At 41.5% G+C, this 19,787-nt stretch overlaps 1 protein-coding gene across 2 annotated transcripts in view; it reads right to left on the bottom strand.

Moving 5' to 3' along the window:
- The window catches only part of STAT1 (signal transducer and activator of transcription 1), a 44,747-nt gene extending 32,408 nt beyond the window's left edge, over positions 1-12,339 (bottom strand). Inside the window, exons 1-6 of one of the 2 annotated variants that reach the window (XM_007965669.3) lie at positions 12,178-12,339; positions 11,687-11,840; positions 7,987-8,115; positions 7,086-7,230; positions 5,678-5,776; positions 546-635 (exon numbers count right to left, since the gene is read on the bottom strand). In XM_007965669.3, coding sequence (XP_007963860.1) covers positions 546-635; positions 5,678-5,776; positions 7,086-7,230; positions 7,987-8,114 — 462 coding nt within the window. In that variant the 5' untranslated portion in view covers position 8,115; positions 11,687-11,840; positions 12,178-12,339. The remainder of the gene's footprint in view (positions 1-545; positions 636-5,677; positions 5,777-7,085; positions 7,231-7,986; positions 8,116-11,686; positions 11,841-12,177) is intronic. The other variant, XM_073019881.1, reaches the window with a different exon arrangement.
- Positions 12,340-19,787: the final 7,448 nt, after the last annotated feature.

The raw sequence follows: 19,787 nt of genomic DNA on the forward strand, positions 1-19,787 counted from the left end.
CTCCTCAAACTCTCCCCGCACCAGCCCTAACAGTGGAGAGGAGTAAATGCGGGCCATCGAGGGCGCCAGAGCAGCCCTCTTCTTTCATAAATTGACTTGGAAGTTTTATCCTAAAATCACTGTGGATGTCTTAATCAGAAATGTATCCAAATTTCTTTCAATAAAATGTATTTTTGTTCCTCTTCCAAGTCTTAGGATAGAACAGATGACTGGGAAAGATGGGCCATGTTTATACTGGGCCACTGTGATTTGAGAGATGTGAACATAAAGGCCCATTTAGAGCAGCAACATCTCATTTACTGGGTACTGGGAAAAGTCAACATTTACTGCATGATCTTTCAGGGAAGAAAAAGATAAACTCAATGTTTGGCAGTTTTAAGAGGCCATTCAAAAAGTCTACTTACAGCTTGAGACTTCTGCAAAATTTTTCTTCCCAACTACTTAAAAGACTGAACTCAGTTACTAGATTTACACCCCAAGCGATTGAAACCTTTTTTCCCCACAGAAAGTTTCAGAATAAATGCATGTGTTTACTCAATACTCACCATAACCTTGTCCTTCACATTTCTGACTTTACTGTCAAGCTCTTTCTGTTTGTCTAACATCACCGTGCTCTGAATATTCCCCGACTGGGCCTGTAAAGGGAAGGGCGTGATTACAGCCATCGTTTTCTCCAGGGTGTGTACTTGCTGGTTACACTCCAAAGTCAAGTCCCCACCTGCCTTCCAGACCTTCTGACATGTACTACAGGCTTCCCGCTTATGTGTCAGTAAGAAATTTTCCCAAGGCCCTGGAAAATGCTGGCAAACTGTTAACAAGGCTACAAAAAAACTAGGCTCAATTCATGTCTAAAATAAACAGTATTTCTGGGAGTTTCCATTAATTTATACAGTTACAATTCTACCACACTAGAATTTAGTTCAGGGTTTCTCAAATACTGTACACAAGATTATTCTTATTAACCCTGTCCTTATTTATCGTAAAGTTTTCTGATTCAAAGTGTGGTCCTCAGACCAGCAGCATCTCACCACCTAGGATGGAAAATCTAGGTGTTGGAAAATCTCAAGGGCCAGTATGATTATGGAATCAGAAAAGCCTATTTTAAGACAATCCTGGGTGATCCAGAGGTATACTGAAATATGAAAGCATTCCATTAAGGCCATCAATGAAAATCTGCTACTATAAAGTCAATAATGAATATAAACCCAGACTTGCCCAGGAGTATTCAGTCCTACTTTTGATAATCAGAACACTCAGAAGCGACAGGGTCCACTTGCTTCATACACCAGATGTACCCTGCACATACTTACTAGGTACTAAGTAAATGTCAGGCAATGTTCTAGGCTCAGGTGTTAGAGTGGTACCAGTGGTCCCTGTTCTCCTAGAGATTAAATTCTAGAAAGATGTTATTTTTTTTAGAGTTAAATCCCCCACACAGCAGAAACTGTGTGTGTCAGCCTTTCTTACATAGTGCTCTATACAGCACAGATTCTACGAGGGTGTTTTTACATATTTGACTGTATCAATCTTTTCTTCTTTATGCCTGGAATTTTCCTTATACCAGAAAGCCTTTCCCTATTGACATTACGGCATTCATTCATTTTTTTTTCCCTAGCACTTGCAAGGTTTCCTTCTTTTTCTTTTTAACTTTTGGATCGCTGATATATTTGTCTGTTCTCATGATCAGTGTGAAGTATGGGCCCACTTTTTGCTTTCACTTTTTTTTCAATTAGCTTTCCATTTGTCTTAACAACACTGACTGAAAAGTCCATTATTTTCCCCAGTGCTCTGAGCTGCCAGCTGTATCACATAAATTTCCATACGCACATGGGTTTCCTTCTAGGGTTTTCTCTTCTTTTCCATTGGCCTGTTTATTCATAAGCCTGAACCCTTGAAGAATATTGGACTATAGAGGATTTATAGTCTATCTAGTAAGGCCAGTCCCATTTCATTGCTCTACTTGTTCAGAAGTTGCCTTGCTATTCTTGCATGTTTATTTTTTATAAATTTCAGAACCAATTTGTATAGCTCCAGAAAACAACTTGTTGGTATTTTTATTGGAATCACATTAAAATTACAAGTAAACTCAGGGAGAGCTAATATCTTTATGATGCTCTTTTTAATTCTTATGCTTCTAATGGTTTTCTCTTGTCTAATTGCATTGGCCAATACCACCAATACGATGCTAAACAGCAGTGGAAACAGCATCCTTGCTGTGTTTCTGACTTACTGGAGTTTTCCCAGTTAAATAAGTTACTGTCTCTAGAATGGAGCAATATATATTTTTGTATGTTAAAGAGGTATCCATTAATTCCTATCTTATTCAATGTTTTTATCAGAAATGAGCATTGAATTCTGTCAGGTCTTCTCAGCTTCTGTGGAAGGAAGTAAATGGTTTTTTCTCCTTGTAGCTATTAATTTAGTGAATTGCATCAATAAGTTGCCCAGTCATGGTCTACCCTTGTGACCTATAATAAATCATATTTGGCCATGTCTTTTCTTAATGTAGTACTTAATTCTGATCCCTAATATCTTATTGGGGACTTTTATATTGACACTCATAAGTAAAATTGGTCCACAACTTTTTGTTTTATCAGGCATACATCATCAAAGTTATTCTCTCTTCAGAGGAAGTTTTCCTTCATGTTATATATTCTCCAATAGTAGAAGTTCAAAGCATGAGAACTCCATCAGCTGTGAAGTGCATATTAGAAATAAATGAACGTTATTGGTATCCTCTGTAAGTCCAAGGTGCCACATATCACTAAGTGACAAAAGGAGTTTCTCTGGGCAGTCGGGATGAGTTGTCACTTTAAGAAGTTCCATACAGCTTTCTGCCTGTGCAGGGAAATCTCTGCTGTTGTTTAATTCTGATATGGTTTGGATCTGTGTCCCCGCCCAAATCTCATGAATTGTAATCCCCAGTGTTGGAGGTGGGGCCTGGTGGAAGGTGACTGGATCATGGGGATGGTTTCTCATGAATAGTTTAGCACCATCCTCTTGATACTATCCTCTTGATCATGAGTTTTCATGAGATCCGGTTAAGTGTAGAGCACCTCTCCCCGGCTTCCCCCTGCTCTGGCCACGTGATGTGTGTGCTTCCCCTTCACCTTCTGCTATGACTGTATGACTTTGAGGCCTCCCCAGAAACTGAGCAGATGCCAGCACCATGCTTCCTGTACAGCCTGCAGAACCGTAAATCAATGAAATCTCTTCTCTTATAAATTACCCAGTCTCAGGTATTTCTTTATAGCCATGCAAGAACAGACTAATACAACTTCTAAGCCAGCAGGACGTGGGCACCGTGTCCTGTGGGCTTTGTAACAGCTGGGATACTACACCTACACCTAGGGAGAAGGACTAGGCCACTGTAGAATTCTGACTTCCCAGGCCTCCTCCCAAATGATCAAGGCTCGGTTTAGAGAACAGGGATATAAACAATGACTGTAAGAGAGCCGCTATATCCCCAGCTTCTACATCCCCTTTCTACTGACTTGCTGGGAGATGCTTGGTGGAAAAACCTGGTGACTGTGGCAGGGCCTAAGAAACCTCCTGCTTCCAACTTGGGCAGTAGTCCCTCCAAGTCACTCAAACCCTTGGTATTCTTACTCCTTCCTCTCATCCCTCCCTGCTTCCCTCCACCCTGTTCCCATCTCCTGCTAAGCAGATGCTTGGCTGCTCCTGTACACTTTAGTACTGAAACCACTTTCATAGTGAGTTCTTAACTTTTTAACTTTCTAAGAAACCAGGAGTACTGAAACCACAGGAATGTCAAACATTGAAGTTGGAAGGGACTTCAGCTGTCATTGACTCTTACTTTCTCATTTCACTACTGTACCTCTAGAGACCTTGTCTGGATGGGAACTTGGTTACTCACAGGCCCCAGATCAAACAAAGTCTTCTGCTCAGGAAGGGGGTCCTTTTCAATGGAATGAGCAGTAGTCCAAATAAGGGAATGGGCACTTCATGGGTGTGAGAAGTTCCAGCCAGAAAGCCCTCACATCCCATTCCACAGATTAGAAAACTGAAGAGCAACTTCTCCAGTGAACTAGTTTTAGAGTTGGACAATACTGGGTTTAAATTCCAAACCTACTTCTCATTAGCTCTGTGGCCCTGAGCAAAGTACCTGACCTCTAAACCTTAGTTTTCTCATCTTTAAAATGGGGATAAGAACACCTACCTTCAATGACAGTTTTGAAAGTGTTTACTCAAATGAAATAATGTTTATAAAGTGCTTAGCACAGGGCCTGCAACATGATAAGCACTCAGCATATGGTAACCATTAGTCCTTAAGAACATAAAGATGGAACAGCAAAGGGAAGCTTAGAATCCACCTCATGTCTTTCCCTCCCACCTGAAAGAAAATCTCCCTATCCCTTCAAACCTTATGGACCTAAATTTTTGTCCAGACACACAATTAGTTTATTCACCACAAATAAAAAAAAAGAAAGAAAAAAACTTAGTGTGCTTTAAGACAGCACATGAAACATTTATAGTCTACTAGAGTGTGGATAGCACAATATTCTCTTAAATCTATTTTCTAAAAGCTCTTACATTAAAACAAAAAATAATGGGAACAATAATTTCCCATCTCAGCATGTCTACAGACTGGGACAAATGCTCAGGCAGTGCGTGGAGAATGGCATCTTCCACCACACTTAAACTGTCTCCCTCTCCACTGTTGCACAGTTCACTTTGGTAGTTATTTGTTGGTGAAATGCACACGGGACGCATACTGTGTCCTCTGGCATCCGTATAGGAATGAGCTCCTCCAGAACAATCCATAACATTGGATTGTCGGCTTGTTGTTACCACCCCACTGCTCAAGAAAGGAATACTAAATGCCATAGCAACTTCAAAACTCTGCTGAACCCTGACAGCTAGGAAGGTTTGTATTAGGATTAATAAAACAATGATCAAAAATCTTGATACTAGTACAACTCTGACTCACTGACTGTTTGATGTCTTGAATATTTAATAGGTATCTTGATCTTGCTCAAAACAAAGCCCTTGATTTTCCCATCAGCCTCTTCTCTCCACAAACCTACTGTGTCCTACAAAACTCCTACCCCTGCCTGCTCCTTGCCTTCCCAGCTCTGTGAACAGCATTATCAGTTTTCAAGGGGTTCTGGTAGCTGCTGTAGAGCCATCCTTGGCTTTCTGCTCACTCCTCCATCTAATCCTTCAATATAAGGATCCTTCTCTATTGGCACCACATCCAAAGCATAACCTGAATCTGTCCACCTCTTCCTACCTCCACGGATTCTACTGAGTGCAAGCTTCCACTGCCTCTCCCTTGGACAGCTGCAAGAACTCTCTATTTGCCTGCTTCCATTCCTGCACCAGCAACTCAGAGGCCTTTCCTGACTCCGGTCTAAAGGAACAACCCTACTCCCAGCCACTCCATGAACTCAGCATGTTATCTTCTCAGCACTTTATGCTACCCGGAAGTATCTTGTTTATATGTTGCCTTTCTCCTCGTTAGAACTTAATTCCATTAGATTAGGATCTTTCTTAAAGCCTGGTTCTATAAAATCTCTAAATCTGATTCTCCCACTTCTTGGAGCTATAAAATTAGAGACATTCACCATTGCTTTGACGTGGGCCCCAATAGTATTTGATGAATGAATACATTTTGAATTTATTACAATTTTTGTGTTCAATGAGAAAAAAGTACCTGATTAAATCTCTGGGCGTTTTCCAGAATTTTCCTTTCTTCCTTCAGGCAGTTGTAAATGATCATAGACATCTGGATTGGGTCTTCCTGAAAATTATCCTAGATTTGAGGAGTTAGAACAAAAATAAATTAAAATGCAGAATGTTTACATTATTGTGTATTATAAGTTGATATGAATTTGTTTATATTCTCTGAGAAACCTCATCTCTCATCTATTAAATTCTATATAAGCTATGTTTGCTAAAATCAAAATATTTCTTTCACAAATTATGACAAAAATTGCTTTAACTTTCTAAGTGCAGGTACCTAAAGTACTTTTGGAGTAAACAAGTATTTTCACATATGGTTCATATAATATTTTTACTTTAATATCTTTCCATATTTCTTGAGGCCAATTATCTTCTGTTAGGATCCCAAGACAATGCAAATGATATGAAAACTATACATGGCATTCCTCAATGAATGCATCTGTTGGTCTAAGCTTTGAACCAGACCAAAGATATTAATTTAGATTTTTCTGTTGTCATTGTCAAAGCTAGTTTGCAAAACACTGGCAATAATGGCTCTTTACACAGGTGCATTCATGCAAGGTCTGTATGAGAGCAAATTTCTGTAAAGTTAATTTGATTTTCCTACTCACTGGTATATAAAATTGTAAATACATTCACAAAGGAAAAAAAAAAAAAAAAAAAAAACTTTCAATTACCTAAGCTGAAAAGTTCAGTTGTATTTTATGAAAGAAGAAAATGATAGCTTTCACCTCCATTAAAACAGAAAAGTTCTGTTATTACAGGACATAAATATGATAGCCAGGCCAAGGGCATGCTAGGAGTACGTTTGAAGAACTCCTAAAACTCTGTAGCACGTTCTCTCATGTCTGGATCTTTCTTTGACTTTTTCTTCCAGGAGAGGCTAACTCCACCAGAAGCAAGGCAAGGTGGAGTCTAGTTCCTGAAGTCACCCCTTCCTCAGGTGAAAGTCAAACCTTTCCGGACTTATTTCTCATTTGCATAGCAAGGACCTGAACCTAACTACTAACGTTCCCTGGAGCTTTAATATACTACTATAGATCACTGCTCTTAAAATGCAGCCCCTTTTCTTTGGTTTAAATATTGACTGTTTTTAGTAAAACAAGATTATAGCATCACATTTTTCTCAGAATTACTGACACCTAAGAGGTGATACATTTAACCCCGAAAATTCCTTCTGTGTTTATAAAATGAATTGATATCTTATTTTACTTATGCTATATTTACTGATGCTATAAATAATATAAATGGAGTTGTTTAGTCTCTGTTACTTCTCTAAATACCATGAAGTGTGTGCTCAATTGTATTTGCTGAATGAAGAAAACTGCCTTCCATCAACATGAGAACATTTCAACTAAAACACAAAAACCAGGTCATACCTGAAGATTACGCTTGCTTTTCCTTATGTTATGCTGTAGCAAGAAGTTATTCTCCAAAGAAAAGCGACTATATTGATCATCCAGCTGTGACAGGAGGTCATGAAAACGGATGGTGGCAAATGAAACATCATTGGCAGCGTGCTCCCTAGGAGATTTAACATTTACATATTTCATTCTAGAACTAAATGTCTACGTAAAACAGACAAAACAAATGTTGGTTTCCTTATTGAAATTATTAAAAACCATTTAAGTATTTTCTTAGGTTTATTTTCTTCTTCTGAAACTGATACTGCTTTTAGCAGTAGTTTATATGGTATTTCTCTTATGTGCAATCAGCATGAAAAATTCTAGAGCTCTAAGAGATTGTGCCTGACACTATTCATGGTGACTATCTCTGGAGGGGGAAAAGTCAACAGGGGACCCCTCACTTTCTATGTCAAATACTTTCAGGATGTTTAAAATATTTGCAACTAGCAAATAATACATTTTAAAGTAGAACACCTATCAGTTAAAAAAAATCCCCTTAATTTTACTACCTTCTTCCTATTTCTAATCAATGTTTAACCATTAATTTGGCTTTATTTCTTTTAAGTTACTTCTTTCTATAGTCTGGATCCTAAGTTGGAAACTAATTGGTGTCAGCATTATCTAACTTGTCCAAAGCATTTAGGAGTATCTATCTTAAATAAATTTGACAAAACTACATAAAAGTGCTTAATGACTAATATACTTAACTTTGTTGAGAGACATGTCATTTTTTAAAACAATAAACTTATCTACAACAAATAATCCCAGTGGCATTGATGGAATTCATCTTCCAGTAAACATGGCCCCAAGTCACTTCATCAACAAGTATTTTTAAGGTGTAAACAACTTCTTCTATCTAGTGAATTTTCCTTACCAGTCTTGCTTTTCTAACCACTGTGCCAGGTATTGTCTGATTTCCATGGGAAAACTGTCATCATAAAGCTGGTGAACCTGCTCCAGGAATTTTGAGTCAAGCTGCTGAAGTTCATACCACTGAGACATCCTATAAAGAAAAAGAATATACATTCTTTCCATGTATATGGAAACCATAGCTTCAAAGAAAGCCTTCTTGGCATCAGGTTGTACTCTTAAATATCTTGCTTAATCCAAAACATAGTTTGTCCCAGAAATATTTTATTTAAATGGCATTTATAGTCTAAAGCCTCTTTTTAATTGACTTTGGGGATCAACTTTTTTTCTCCTCCACAAAACACATCTTCAGGTCTTTGCTTGTTGTCCACATATCAGGGCAGCCTTCTCTGGCCTTCTTATTTAAACTGCAACCACCTCCCGCCCTGGAAACATGCTCTTTCTCTTCCCTGGTTTATTTTTCTTCATAGTACTTACACGACCATCTGACCTACCACATTTTTTATTTTGATTATTGTCTGGTTTCCCCACCTGAAGGGATGGATGTTGGTGGAGAATTTTGTGCACTGGTGTATCCCCAGAACAATGTCAACCACATAGTAGGTATTCAATAAATACGCCTTTAAAATGAATTTGTGATTTTATCAAATAAACACATGAGAAACATTATTTTAATTAGACTTGCTTTAAGACAAATCACATGACTCTCCCAAAATGCTCTCCTACAAATCACAGTACATTTGTAATTTAACTCAAATATTTTTAAACTGCTATATTTATGATTCATACGGTAAAATTCATTATTTTTGTTATACACATTTAGAAAGATATATTTTCCTCTTTGCCTACTACAAACAATAAATCTGGCATAAAGAAGTAATGATTTTTAAATATTAAAACAACATCATTAAATGTAATTTAAAAGGATAAAGTAACACTTATCTCTTTGCAAAACTGTTAAGTCCATTTTTATACAGTTATCCTAAAGATTAAAAATCACAACAAAAACTTGATATAAGGAAGTCCTAAAATCCATTAGGAAAACGGAAAGTTTTCCATGACCATCATGTGACTTAGGATTTACATCAGCACACAGCTGGTGATAGGCAGAGTGGACACAAGTGAATCTTGCCCTGCCAGACCTCTGGGGAAGGGGTCTGGATTTTCAAGTAGGGCATGGAAGAGTATTTATGCATTCTTGTAGCCAAGTACATGTATGAAGGCATGAAGTCATGCTTAGTCCAAAAATGTCCTTCCAAAGGAGCATGAGGAAATGTCTGGACTATAAAGCTAGTTATCATCATATATACTAGTAGAAATGGACCCAAGCCCAGCCCCTTGACACTCCTGCTGTAGCAATTTGATTTTTTTCAGTTCAATTTTATTTTACCTGAGTGGAAAAATCTGTGGCTCTTTCCCTTCCTGCTTGGTAACTAATAAGGATGTGCCTAAAGCAGATATGCTGGACTCTCAGCCAATGGGAGCTGCAATGTCTCTTATTAGCCAAGTAAACCCAGGTAGCTTACTCCCCTATCAACAAGGTGGTTTTTTTTTTTTTTTTGTGTGTGTGTGTGTGTGTGTGTGTGTGTGTGTGTGTAGTAGACAGGAACTTGCTCTGTCATCCAGGCTGGAGCGCAGTGGCACGATTATAGTTCAGTACAGCCTCCAACCCCTGGACTAGAGCAATCCTCCCACCTCAGCCTCCCAGTGAGCTCAGACTGCAAGTGATATGGTTTGGTTCTACATTCCAAATCTCACCTCGAATTGTAATATAATTCCCACATGTTAAGGGCGGGACCAGTGGAGGTAACTGAATCATGGGGGCAGTTTCCCCAATGCTGTTCTCGTGATAATGAGTGAGCCTCATGACATCTGATGGTTTTACAAGCGTCTGGCATTTCCCCTGCTTGCATCCACTCTCTCCTGCTGCCCTGTGAAGAGATGCCTTCTGCCATGCAGAACTGTGAGTCAATTAAACCTCTTTTCTTTACAAATTACCTAGTCTCAGGCAGTTCTTTATAGCAGCATGAGAACAGACTAATACAATAAACATGAGCCAAGATGCCTGGCTAATTTTTAAATTTTCTGCAGAGAGCCTCTTGTTATGTTTCTGAGGCTGGTCTCAAACACCTGACCTCAGGCAATTCTTCCACCTCAGCCTCCCAAAGTGCTGGGACTACAGGCGTGAGCTTCCACACCCTGCCGCAGTTGGTTGTTAAGGCTGGATGAGCTAGTACATATGTAGCACCTGGCACAGAAGAGGTGAATTAATAAGCTCATGTTTGGGTGGGCGAGGTGGCTTACGCCTGTAATCCTAGCACTTTGGGAGGCCAAGGTGGGCGGACTGCCTGAGCTCAGGAGTTCAAGACCAGCCTGGGCAACATGGTGAAACCTTGTCTCTAGTAAAATACAAAAAAAATTAGCCGGGCATGGTGGTGTGCACCTGTAGTCCCAGCTACTCGGGAGGCTGAGGCAGGGGAACTGCTTGAACCCAGGAGGTGAAGGGTGCAGTGAACCGAGATCGCACCACTGTACTTCAGCCTGGGCGACAGAGCAAGACTCCGTCTCTAAATAAATAAATAAATAAATAAATAAATAAATAAGCAAGCTCATGTTCACAAATCTGGAGTCAGTCTTATCTTCTCACAGAACCTGTTACCAACTCACAAAACCTGTTACCAACTCAGAGTGGCATGGCCATCTCCCAATCACCTAGCTCAAATCCCAGATTTAGAGTTGATTCTTTCCGCTCCATCCCAAGACTTGCTGCCTTCCTGTCTCCAACATTCTACCTTCCCAATCCAGCCTCTGCTGCACACAGATTGGACCACATCAATCTCCTGTGCAAAAATCCTATGATTTGTCCATTCCTAGGCGGATTTCCAACCCACCCCATCTTCATCCATCAACAAAGCAACCCAGTCACCACATCATTTACTGTTTTTCAACGGTGCCCAACACTTCTGCTTTGCTCCAGCTACTTGCCCTTGGAACAGCCTCTCCACGAATTTTTGCATCTCTAAATCCTACAGCATTCAAAGCTATGTACAAAAGTCCCTTCTTTCATAAAGTTGTCTGAGACTCACAATTAAGCTTTCTTTGACTCGTGTCTCACTGAATTCTGTACCTCTATTAGAGCATCAGTTCCAGTTTTCCTTGTAAAGCTCTGTGATGCCTCCAGAGCCCCCGCAGGGGAAGGTGGGTGAGGTGTGGTGGGGTGGAGTAGTGGGGGTATTTTCCTTTTTAACATCTTATGGACCTTGGACAGTGCGCTGCCTACACTATGTGCTCAAAACAGTTTGTTGAATTCAAATTGTGTATATTTCAGATGGAATTAGAAACTAAAAAGCAAACCATATTATGATCTCACAAGTGTGAGTCCAGCATCCTCATTTAGCAATGGTTGCACAATGGACTGTGCTGGAGGCTCAAGTCCTATTTCTGTTCTATGAAAACAACTCCCTATCTATACAAACAACATTCAAAGCACAATCAACCACACCTCTGCATACCTACCCCAGAACTCTTCAGAAAAATTTTTTTAAGAGTAATTATATTATTTTGGGGGTGGGGGGTCTGCAAAAACTAAACATCACTTTTAAACTCTAGGAAGACATTAAGCCCTTCCATCTTTAAACATAGAAACATAATTAAGATTCCGAAGCCATGTACTCATTCATGTGATCACATGAACATTTACTGACCTGCCACCTTGTGCCCCAACAAGGGCCTGGGGATTCAACCAAAGGAGCAGCTACACACAGCACGTTAGGTGCCAAGACTGTCGAGGTTGCATGCACAGAGTGCGAATGTTAACCCAGACAGCTCTCGAGGATGGCATACAGCAAATGAAACTTTCTGCGAAAAGAAGAAAATGTGACTGATGGAAAGGGGGGTGGAAACGGGAGAAAGCGAGGGTAAATGGGAAGGTGCAGTGCCTTCTAGAGGAAAATTCTATTTCACAAGTCCTCTTTACTGCCACAGCACGACTGGCAAGGGCAATCGTGCTGAGCAGTGCCATCTCCGAGAACAGGGGGCACTCCTCGCACTTGGAATACTCGGGACACGTTCTTTGGGTCACGGATTCGCGGGTCAGCACAGACGGCCCGTCCTCGCCCGGCGTCCAACTGCACTGCCGGAGGACTTTGTCCCGGCGCGTCCCACCCCCAGCACCCGGAACCTCACGGCCACTCACTCTGCGCGCAGGATCCGGAAGGGCTAGGCGGGGGGGGCGGCGGTGCAGCCTTTCCCGGGCGTGCCGGGCCGCCTCTGCTCGGTTTGGGGTCTGCCAGGCGCGGTCCCCCGGTGCAGCCAAGCCCCTCCGCAGACTCTGCGCTGGAAAGCGAAACTACCCGGCAGAAGAAAAGGCAGCGCCGGCGCCCGGCCCCCTTCCGCCCCCACCAATCACCGGGCGGCTCCGCGCTCAGCCAATTAGACGCGGCTGTTCCGCGGGCGCCACCGCCTCCCTCTGCGGGCCGCTGCTCCCTCGCGCACTGGGTGTTTCCTCCGGCTTCGGGCAGGGCCGCTAGGGGGGTGACCTGCAGCCCGGTTCCGTGTTGACACGCTAGGTACTGGAGTTGTTTACATATCTTGGAGAACGACCAAAAGGACGTGCTATGTTTGCAGAAGCCCAAACTTGGAGGTCTCTGTATTAGCTTCATCATTGAGAATCCAGGCAGAGGACAGATTTGGCAACGTGATCATTCTAGAAGCTCCCTTTAGCAACTGACCTCCATATTGCTAAATCCAGGGGACACTTTTCCGTTGTCCTCACTTTACTTGACAGCTTGGAAGCACTGGGCACGGTTGACGCCTTTGTTCTTGAAACACATTTCTTCCTTGGTCATGATTATAACACATCCTCCTTGCGTCTTCCTGCCTCTTTGGCATTCTTTCTACATTGTCTCCACCTCCACTGTCAAACCATTATATGTTAAGGTTGTCAGGGTCCAGACATTCCTCAGCTTCTTTACCTGGGCTTCTCCTAAAGGCTGTGCCGTGATGACCTCACCCACAGCTTCAATTTCTTTCTAGATGGAGGGGTCCTAAATGCTTATCCTGTCCACATCTCTCCTCTGAGCTTCACACCCACAACCCCCACTTGCTTCTCCACTTGTATGTGCAGTGAGCTCTACAAACTATGTTCAGAACCAAACTCATCTTTCTCCTCAAACATGCTCTTTTTCTAGAAATGGCACATGTCAGATACCTAGGATTCATCTTTGACATTGCCTTCTCTCTCACCTCTCAACACCTGATCCTCAAACCTTATTATTCTTCCTCCTAAATATTTCTCAAGTCTCATTTACTCTGCTCCATCTCTTCTTTCTGCCGCCTCCCTTTTCTCTTTCCCATTACTGCAGTAGATTCCCGAATGGCTGCCTCACTTCAGCCCTTAGCTCCCTTTTAATCCTTTCTCCATACAAGAGTTTGAGTGTTTTTTTTTTTTTTTTTAAACTGAAAAGCAGATCATGTCATTTGCCAACCTGAAAAATCCTTCCATGGCTTTTCTTTGCTCTTATAAAATTGAGTTTCTTAATACATACTATAAAACCCTGGTTTCTCTATCTCTTTCTCCAACCCCATAATATGCCACTCTGCTTTGCTTACTTCAGCATTTAGTTCTGCAAATAACCCAAACTCCCCAAACTCAGGGACTTCTCACCAGCGACTATTTGGAAAACCCCTTGAGCCAACATCTGCTTCACCCAACTCTTTGCTGGCTAACTCATCTTTTAGATCTTAGTTTAAAATCTCAGCTCAAATGTCACTTCTCCAGGTAGGCACTAATGAAGCCAGCCAAACTAAATCTTCTTGGACTACATGCTCATAAAATCAATTGGTTCCTTCAACTAGACGGGATTTGAGTCAAGCCTTGAATAATTAGGCACTTTGGGGTAGGAGAAGGATCTGAATAATTTCCCATGGATGTACCTATATGTGTGTGTGTGTGTGAGGTTTTTTTTTTATTTTTATTATTCTTTGCACATCTATTTGTTCTTCTTGTCACAGATGCACCCTCACAAAGCAAGTTAGCAGTGAAAACAGCCTTCTCTACAAAGAGATGCCAGGGCACCAAAAAGGTCCCTTCTGCTCTTACCCAAGGACTAAGACAATGTTTTACTGTTCTCTGAAAAAAGCTGTATTAATCCGTTTTTAACACTGCTAATAAAGACCTGAGACTGGGAAATTTACAAAATAAAGAGGTTTAATGGACTTACAGTTCCACATGGCTGGGGAGGCCTCACAATCAGCAGAAGGCAAGGAGGAACAAGTCGCATCTTTCATGGATGGAGGCAGGCAGAGAGAGAGCTTGTGCAGGGAAGCTCCCATTTTAAAAATGATCAGCTCCGTGAGACTCATTCACTATCACAAAAACAGTGCAGGAAAGTCTCGCCCCTATAATTTAATCACCTCCCACCAGTTTCCTCCTATGACAGGTGGGAATTGTGGGAGTTACCATTCAAGATGAGATTTGGTTGGGGACACAGCCAAACCATATCAAAAGCTGACTCTAGGAATGGTAGATTACATGCTAAAAATATTTTTTTCTGGTACTATAAAACTTGCACAGATATTAGCTTCAATATTCATGAAGGAATTAAATAATCCTAATATCTGCAAATAAGATTATTTGGCACTCCAAATCCCAATTTGGATCATCAAGATCTATGGATGCTTCCTTCCTTACCCCCCTTTGTTTTAGCATCCATGACAATATCCTACCATAGGCCTTCATCACTTGAGAATTAGAATGCTATGCTAATCTCTAGGTATACTACCTTTTTCTAGTCTCTTTCTCCTTCACTATATTTGCCAAATTAAATTCCTTAAAATACTGCATTGATGTAGTCATTCCCTGCTCAAAAGCCTTAACAACTCTCCTGCACGTATGATCAACACAAATGTTGTCTGCTAGTCTGGATCCTCCACAAAATGTCTCTTTCCTTCTTTCCAGCCTTTTCTGTCATTGTCCCATTTCCCAACTAACCTCGCCTAGCTCCAATACTCCCCCCATGCTTTTAATTTCCTGATTTCTGCCCCTTTGTACATACTGAATGGCAAGTCTTGCCCCTTACTCTCTTCACTTACCAAATTCTTATCCACCTGTTAAAGCCCAGCCCAAATACTATATTCTCTTTCTAGAACCACCTCAACCTATAGCAATTAATCTGGGATCTCTGAATGACCTAATAATATATGTGTCTCTATTTATTTGGACAGTAACTATACACTTCCTAATATTATGGTTTTTGAAGTGTCCAATCCTTATGTCTCCAAGATTCAGTGTTCCTGAAGGATAATTTATATTTTCTTACTGTATAACGTATTGACTGCTTCAAAAAGCAATCAAACCAAAGCCAAACAAAAACCTAGAAATCCATAATTTGACAGATACAAATGTGTGATGGTTGCCTTTTAACAGCTTGGAAAGCTGTGTCTCTATATCAACAATGTCAAATTTGCAAAAGACACAAAACTAGAAAAAACAGCTAACACTATGTCTGTAGACTGCATTATTTTCAAATCTCTTCTGTCCCTTCCCACCCCTTGCCATGGTTCACTAAGGGTACAGTATACCTCTCTGTGTGCTGTAACTCTGACCTTGGCCATGTGACTTGTTCCAAAGGAATATGGGCAGTTGTGATGTATAGATCATCTGACCTGAAACTGAATGTTCTTCGTAATCAACTTGTTCTTGTGTGCTCCTTCCTTCTGCTAAGAGACAGCATGCCTCAGGTACCCACGCTAAATCAAAATTCTAAATTATCTAAATATTCCAACAGACTGCTGCTGGTCTGAAACCAACTGGATACTATGTATATATGTATGTATGTATGTATGTATTGATGACACAGTCTTGCTCTGTCGGCCAGGCTGGAGTGCATTGGTGCAATCTTGACTCACTGCAACCGCTGCCTCCTGAGTTCAAGTGATTCTCGTTCCTCAGCCTCCTGAGTAGCTGGGATTACAGGCCTGCGTCACCAAGCCCAGCTAATTTTTTGTATTTTTAGTAGAGTCAGGGTTTTGCCATGTTGGCCAGGCTGGTCTTATACTCCTGGCATCGGGTGATCTGTCTGCCTCGACTTCCCAAAGTGCTGGGATTACAGGTGTGAACCAATGCGCCTGGCCTCAACTGCATAACACTTTTTTTTTTTTTGAGACCAGATCTCACTCTATTGCCCAGGCTGGAGTACAGTGGCACGATCTTGGCTCATTGCAACTTCCCGCTCCTGGGTTCAAACAATTCTCCTGCCTCAGCCTCCAGTCAACTGTATAACATTTAAAACAATAAATGCAACTACTTTTATTGGATTTAAAAGAGCAACAAATGACAGGGTACACTTCGTCACCAGCAATCAATCAGAAGCAACAGTAAATGAAATTTACTATTTTTCATCTCTGAACTGGTGTACAGACAAAGGAGAGTCAAGGACAGTGAGGAATCCAGAAACTGCATCATATGATCAGTAACTGAAGTGAAGTCACCAGAGTAACTCATAAATTCACATGATGTTACAGTAGAAAGACTTAATAACTACTCCATACTTCCCATTTGGAGGAACTCTATTTTGCTTGGAGAAAGGACAGTATCACTCCTAGTCTTCACTCACCTTTTTTTTTATACCCAAATCATTCAGTTGTATTTACTTAGTTACATCTGCTTGTTTCACAAAGCATTTAAAGCAACTTATAGCAGAAATATCTACAATAACTAGTGCAGCCTGCAAACCAAGGCAAAAAGATATCAGTTATATAGTTCTCATTATATGAAACTGAAATTAAGAAGGCTCTCCTGATAAATTATTTTCAATAATGTCCACATTATTCCCTGTTCTATTATTTCCCCACCCTGCCGCAGACGTGACATTGTGACATTTAGAGGCTAGGCCTCAAGAGGCCCTATACACTCTGCTCTCAGAACCCTACCCAGCCTCCATGAGAAGTCCGGCTAGCCTGCAGGAGCATGAGAGACCACACAGACCACAGCTGAATCACAGCAGTTGTTCAAGTTTAAACCTCAGATTTATGAGAGAACCCAGGCAAGATAAAGTGGGGGCCTGACCCAGGTGAACTGAACTCCCCAGCATACCCTAGACTTACAAGCACTGATAAACGATGTTTTACCAAAGTTCTGGGAATAGTTTGGTCTGTTATGTAGCAATAGATCACTCATAAAGAATTTATGAAATGAAGCAAAACATCCTACAACTGAATTCTAAAACAATTAAGTAAGTGGAACTTAATTAAGTGGAACAGGTCCATTGCCCTTCCCAACCATGGGAATTTCTCCTGGAGTCTCTCATCCTCAAGGAATGCTTTATCTGTGTCCTTACCACATTCCTATAAAAAAACTTACTGGCTCTGTGCTTTCTTTACAGCCTTGATCTATTTCAAAATGACAGCTACAAATCTGATGAACCAATCTATAGTAATATGTTTTTACTTTCCCTCTCCTTCCAGCTACCATTTTGTATTTCAGCTATATGTCCCCAATGTTTGCAATAATGTTATAAGCTAAATATCTGATAGTAGGAATTTCTAAAAATTCCAGTCAATGCCTCTTCACCTTTCCTCCTTTCTGTCAGGCTTGCTATTATATTGTGAATGTCACTTCATCAGTGTAAACTGTATTTGTTCATCCGTAATATAATAGAATTGAAATAAAAGATTTATATCATTTCTTGTAGTTCTCTGGATTTGGGTTTTGTACAGTCACTTACCTGTCTTGGTGTGTGTATCTTCTTCCCAGTTAATAAGTACAAGAGGCCTCCTAGATAGCAGCTGATTAAAATGCAGGGATGCATATCATGGTTTGAACAAAACTGCAATATATACATGACATATTTCATCCCAATATGAAGGAAAGCTATGAATACTTTTAGGAAAATGGCCATATGCAAGCAAGCTGTGTTCTTTACATGAAGGAAAAATAACACATCGACCAGAATTCTATTGATGATTATAATGTAGGGAACACAATCATTTTTTTAGAAGTTTTTATAATATTCTTGAACTTACAGAAATCTGCTATAAGAAAGTGATCAGATATAGATGAAAGCTTTATGCAGAATTATGTTCATAGCAGCTTCACTTATAATAGTGAAAAATCAGAAACCGAATTTTCCAACTGACAGTTAAAGCACAATTCATATAGTAGAATATCAAAGTTAGGCTTTCAAACACTATTTAATTTCACATTGGAAAATATCCACGTATAAAATTAAATGAAAATGACGGAAAGAAAACATAGACAGTATTATCCTATTATTGTAATAATATATAGAAATGTCAATAAAGGGAAACAGAGGGAAAAAGGAAAAATATTCTAAAATGCTAATGTTTCTGGGTAGTATATTACGTCTATATAATTTATTTTTAATGTTTACCATGAGCACTATCACATTCGTGTTCAAAAACCGCTCAGAACTGCTTTGGAGCCCTAGCTTTCCGAACGCAGAGAGAGCAGCCTAGGCCTGCCCAGGCCCTTGGCTTTGCGCTGTGCAGTGTGAAGCGCTTCGGAAACCGCTGGCCCGGCGCGCGCGGCGGGAGGGACGCGACTGCTGGGAAGAGCCGCCCCACGTGCTTTCGGGGAAACTGCCGGGGAGCGAGAAGGAGCGGGATTGAGAGGAAACCGAAAAGCGAAAGTCAGAGCCTGCGGGAGCAGTACGCAGGCGCAGCGGGGCTTTCCGGCATCCGGCTTCCTCCCAGCAGTTTCCGCCGGGCGGGGGACCCCCTGCTTGCACGCTAGCCCTGGGGCTGCAGATCGGCTTGCTGGAGTGGGTCCCAGAGAGGCCAGTCCACGCGGCCTCGCACGCGCGAGTGTTAGCCCTGCACACGACGGAAGGCGGAGGCGCGGATGGCTGCCATTTCACCTTAAAGGGAGGGAGGGAAACGTGTCCTGATTTCTGCACCTGAGGTGTTGGAAATCTTACCCTTCCACTTCCACCATTTCTTTCCTTGTGCTGAAAAAGGTCTCTTTCACCTGCTTCACTTCGCTATCTACACAGTTTGCAATTGCACTAACTAAGATCTTGTTCTGTCTGGTAAGCTCTGACCCTCAGCCAGCCTGGTTGCCTGTCGTAGAACCAGAGGTTGGGGGCTGGCAGTTTCTATAGGCGTCCGTAGGTCTGCGCCTATATAGGTCTGCGAGGGGCTTGCCTCTGTCTTCTGGGGTCTTCTCGCCCTCGTGTCTTCTCGGTTATGGTGATTATACCAGAAGGAATGTGGGAGAAGTATAATGGGGAATGCTTAGTCACTGGACAATGATTTCCAAAGTTCGGCTGGCCCAGGAAACATAGTTTTGTGTAATGTCTGTGCCTTACTCAATGGTTCTAGGAGGCAGGAGACTGGGTTTCTTTGGGCTCTGCTCGCCTACTCTTAAGGGGCTCTGCCATCTTAGGGTGAACTCGGCACCCACCTAGAACCTTCAGTGTGTGAAAGGGACTACCTCATTGGGCCCCAACCTCCAGCCTCTTGTGAGAGTGAGGACCAGCTCCCGCAATGGCTGCACACAAACAAGACCCTAAGGTACAGAGTCCTGCTATGCAAACAGACGTTTATTTTCCCCTGTTAGAACAACACAGGACCAGCTATGTAATTTGCAGGGAGGGCCCGTTGCTAAATGAAAATGTGGGGTCCCTTACTCAAAACGAATGAAGAATTTCAAAAGCAGGAGAGCGTGAAGCCAAACATGGAGCCCCTTCTGAGTGCCTGCCCTGTGGAAGCCAGACCTAGGTGGGGAATCTGGGGGCATTTCTTGTATAGGAACCTTGTTCGATGCTCACTTAAATGAAGAAACAA

This window comes from Chlorocebus sabaeus, chromosome 10, assembly GCF_047675955.1.
Source record: "Chlorocebus sabaeus isolate Y175 chromosome 10, mChlSab1.0.hap1, whole genome shotgun sequence".
In the NCBI taxonomy this organism is placed as follows: Eukaryota; Metazoa; Chordata; class Mammalia; order Primates; family Cercopithecidae; genus Chlorocebus; species Chlorocebus sabaeus.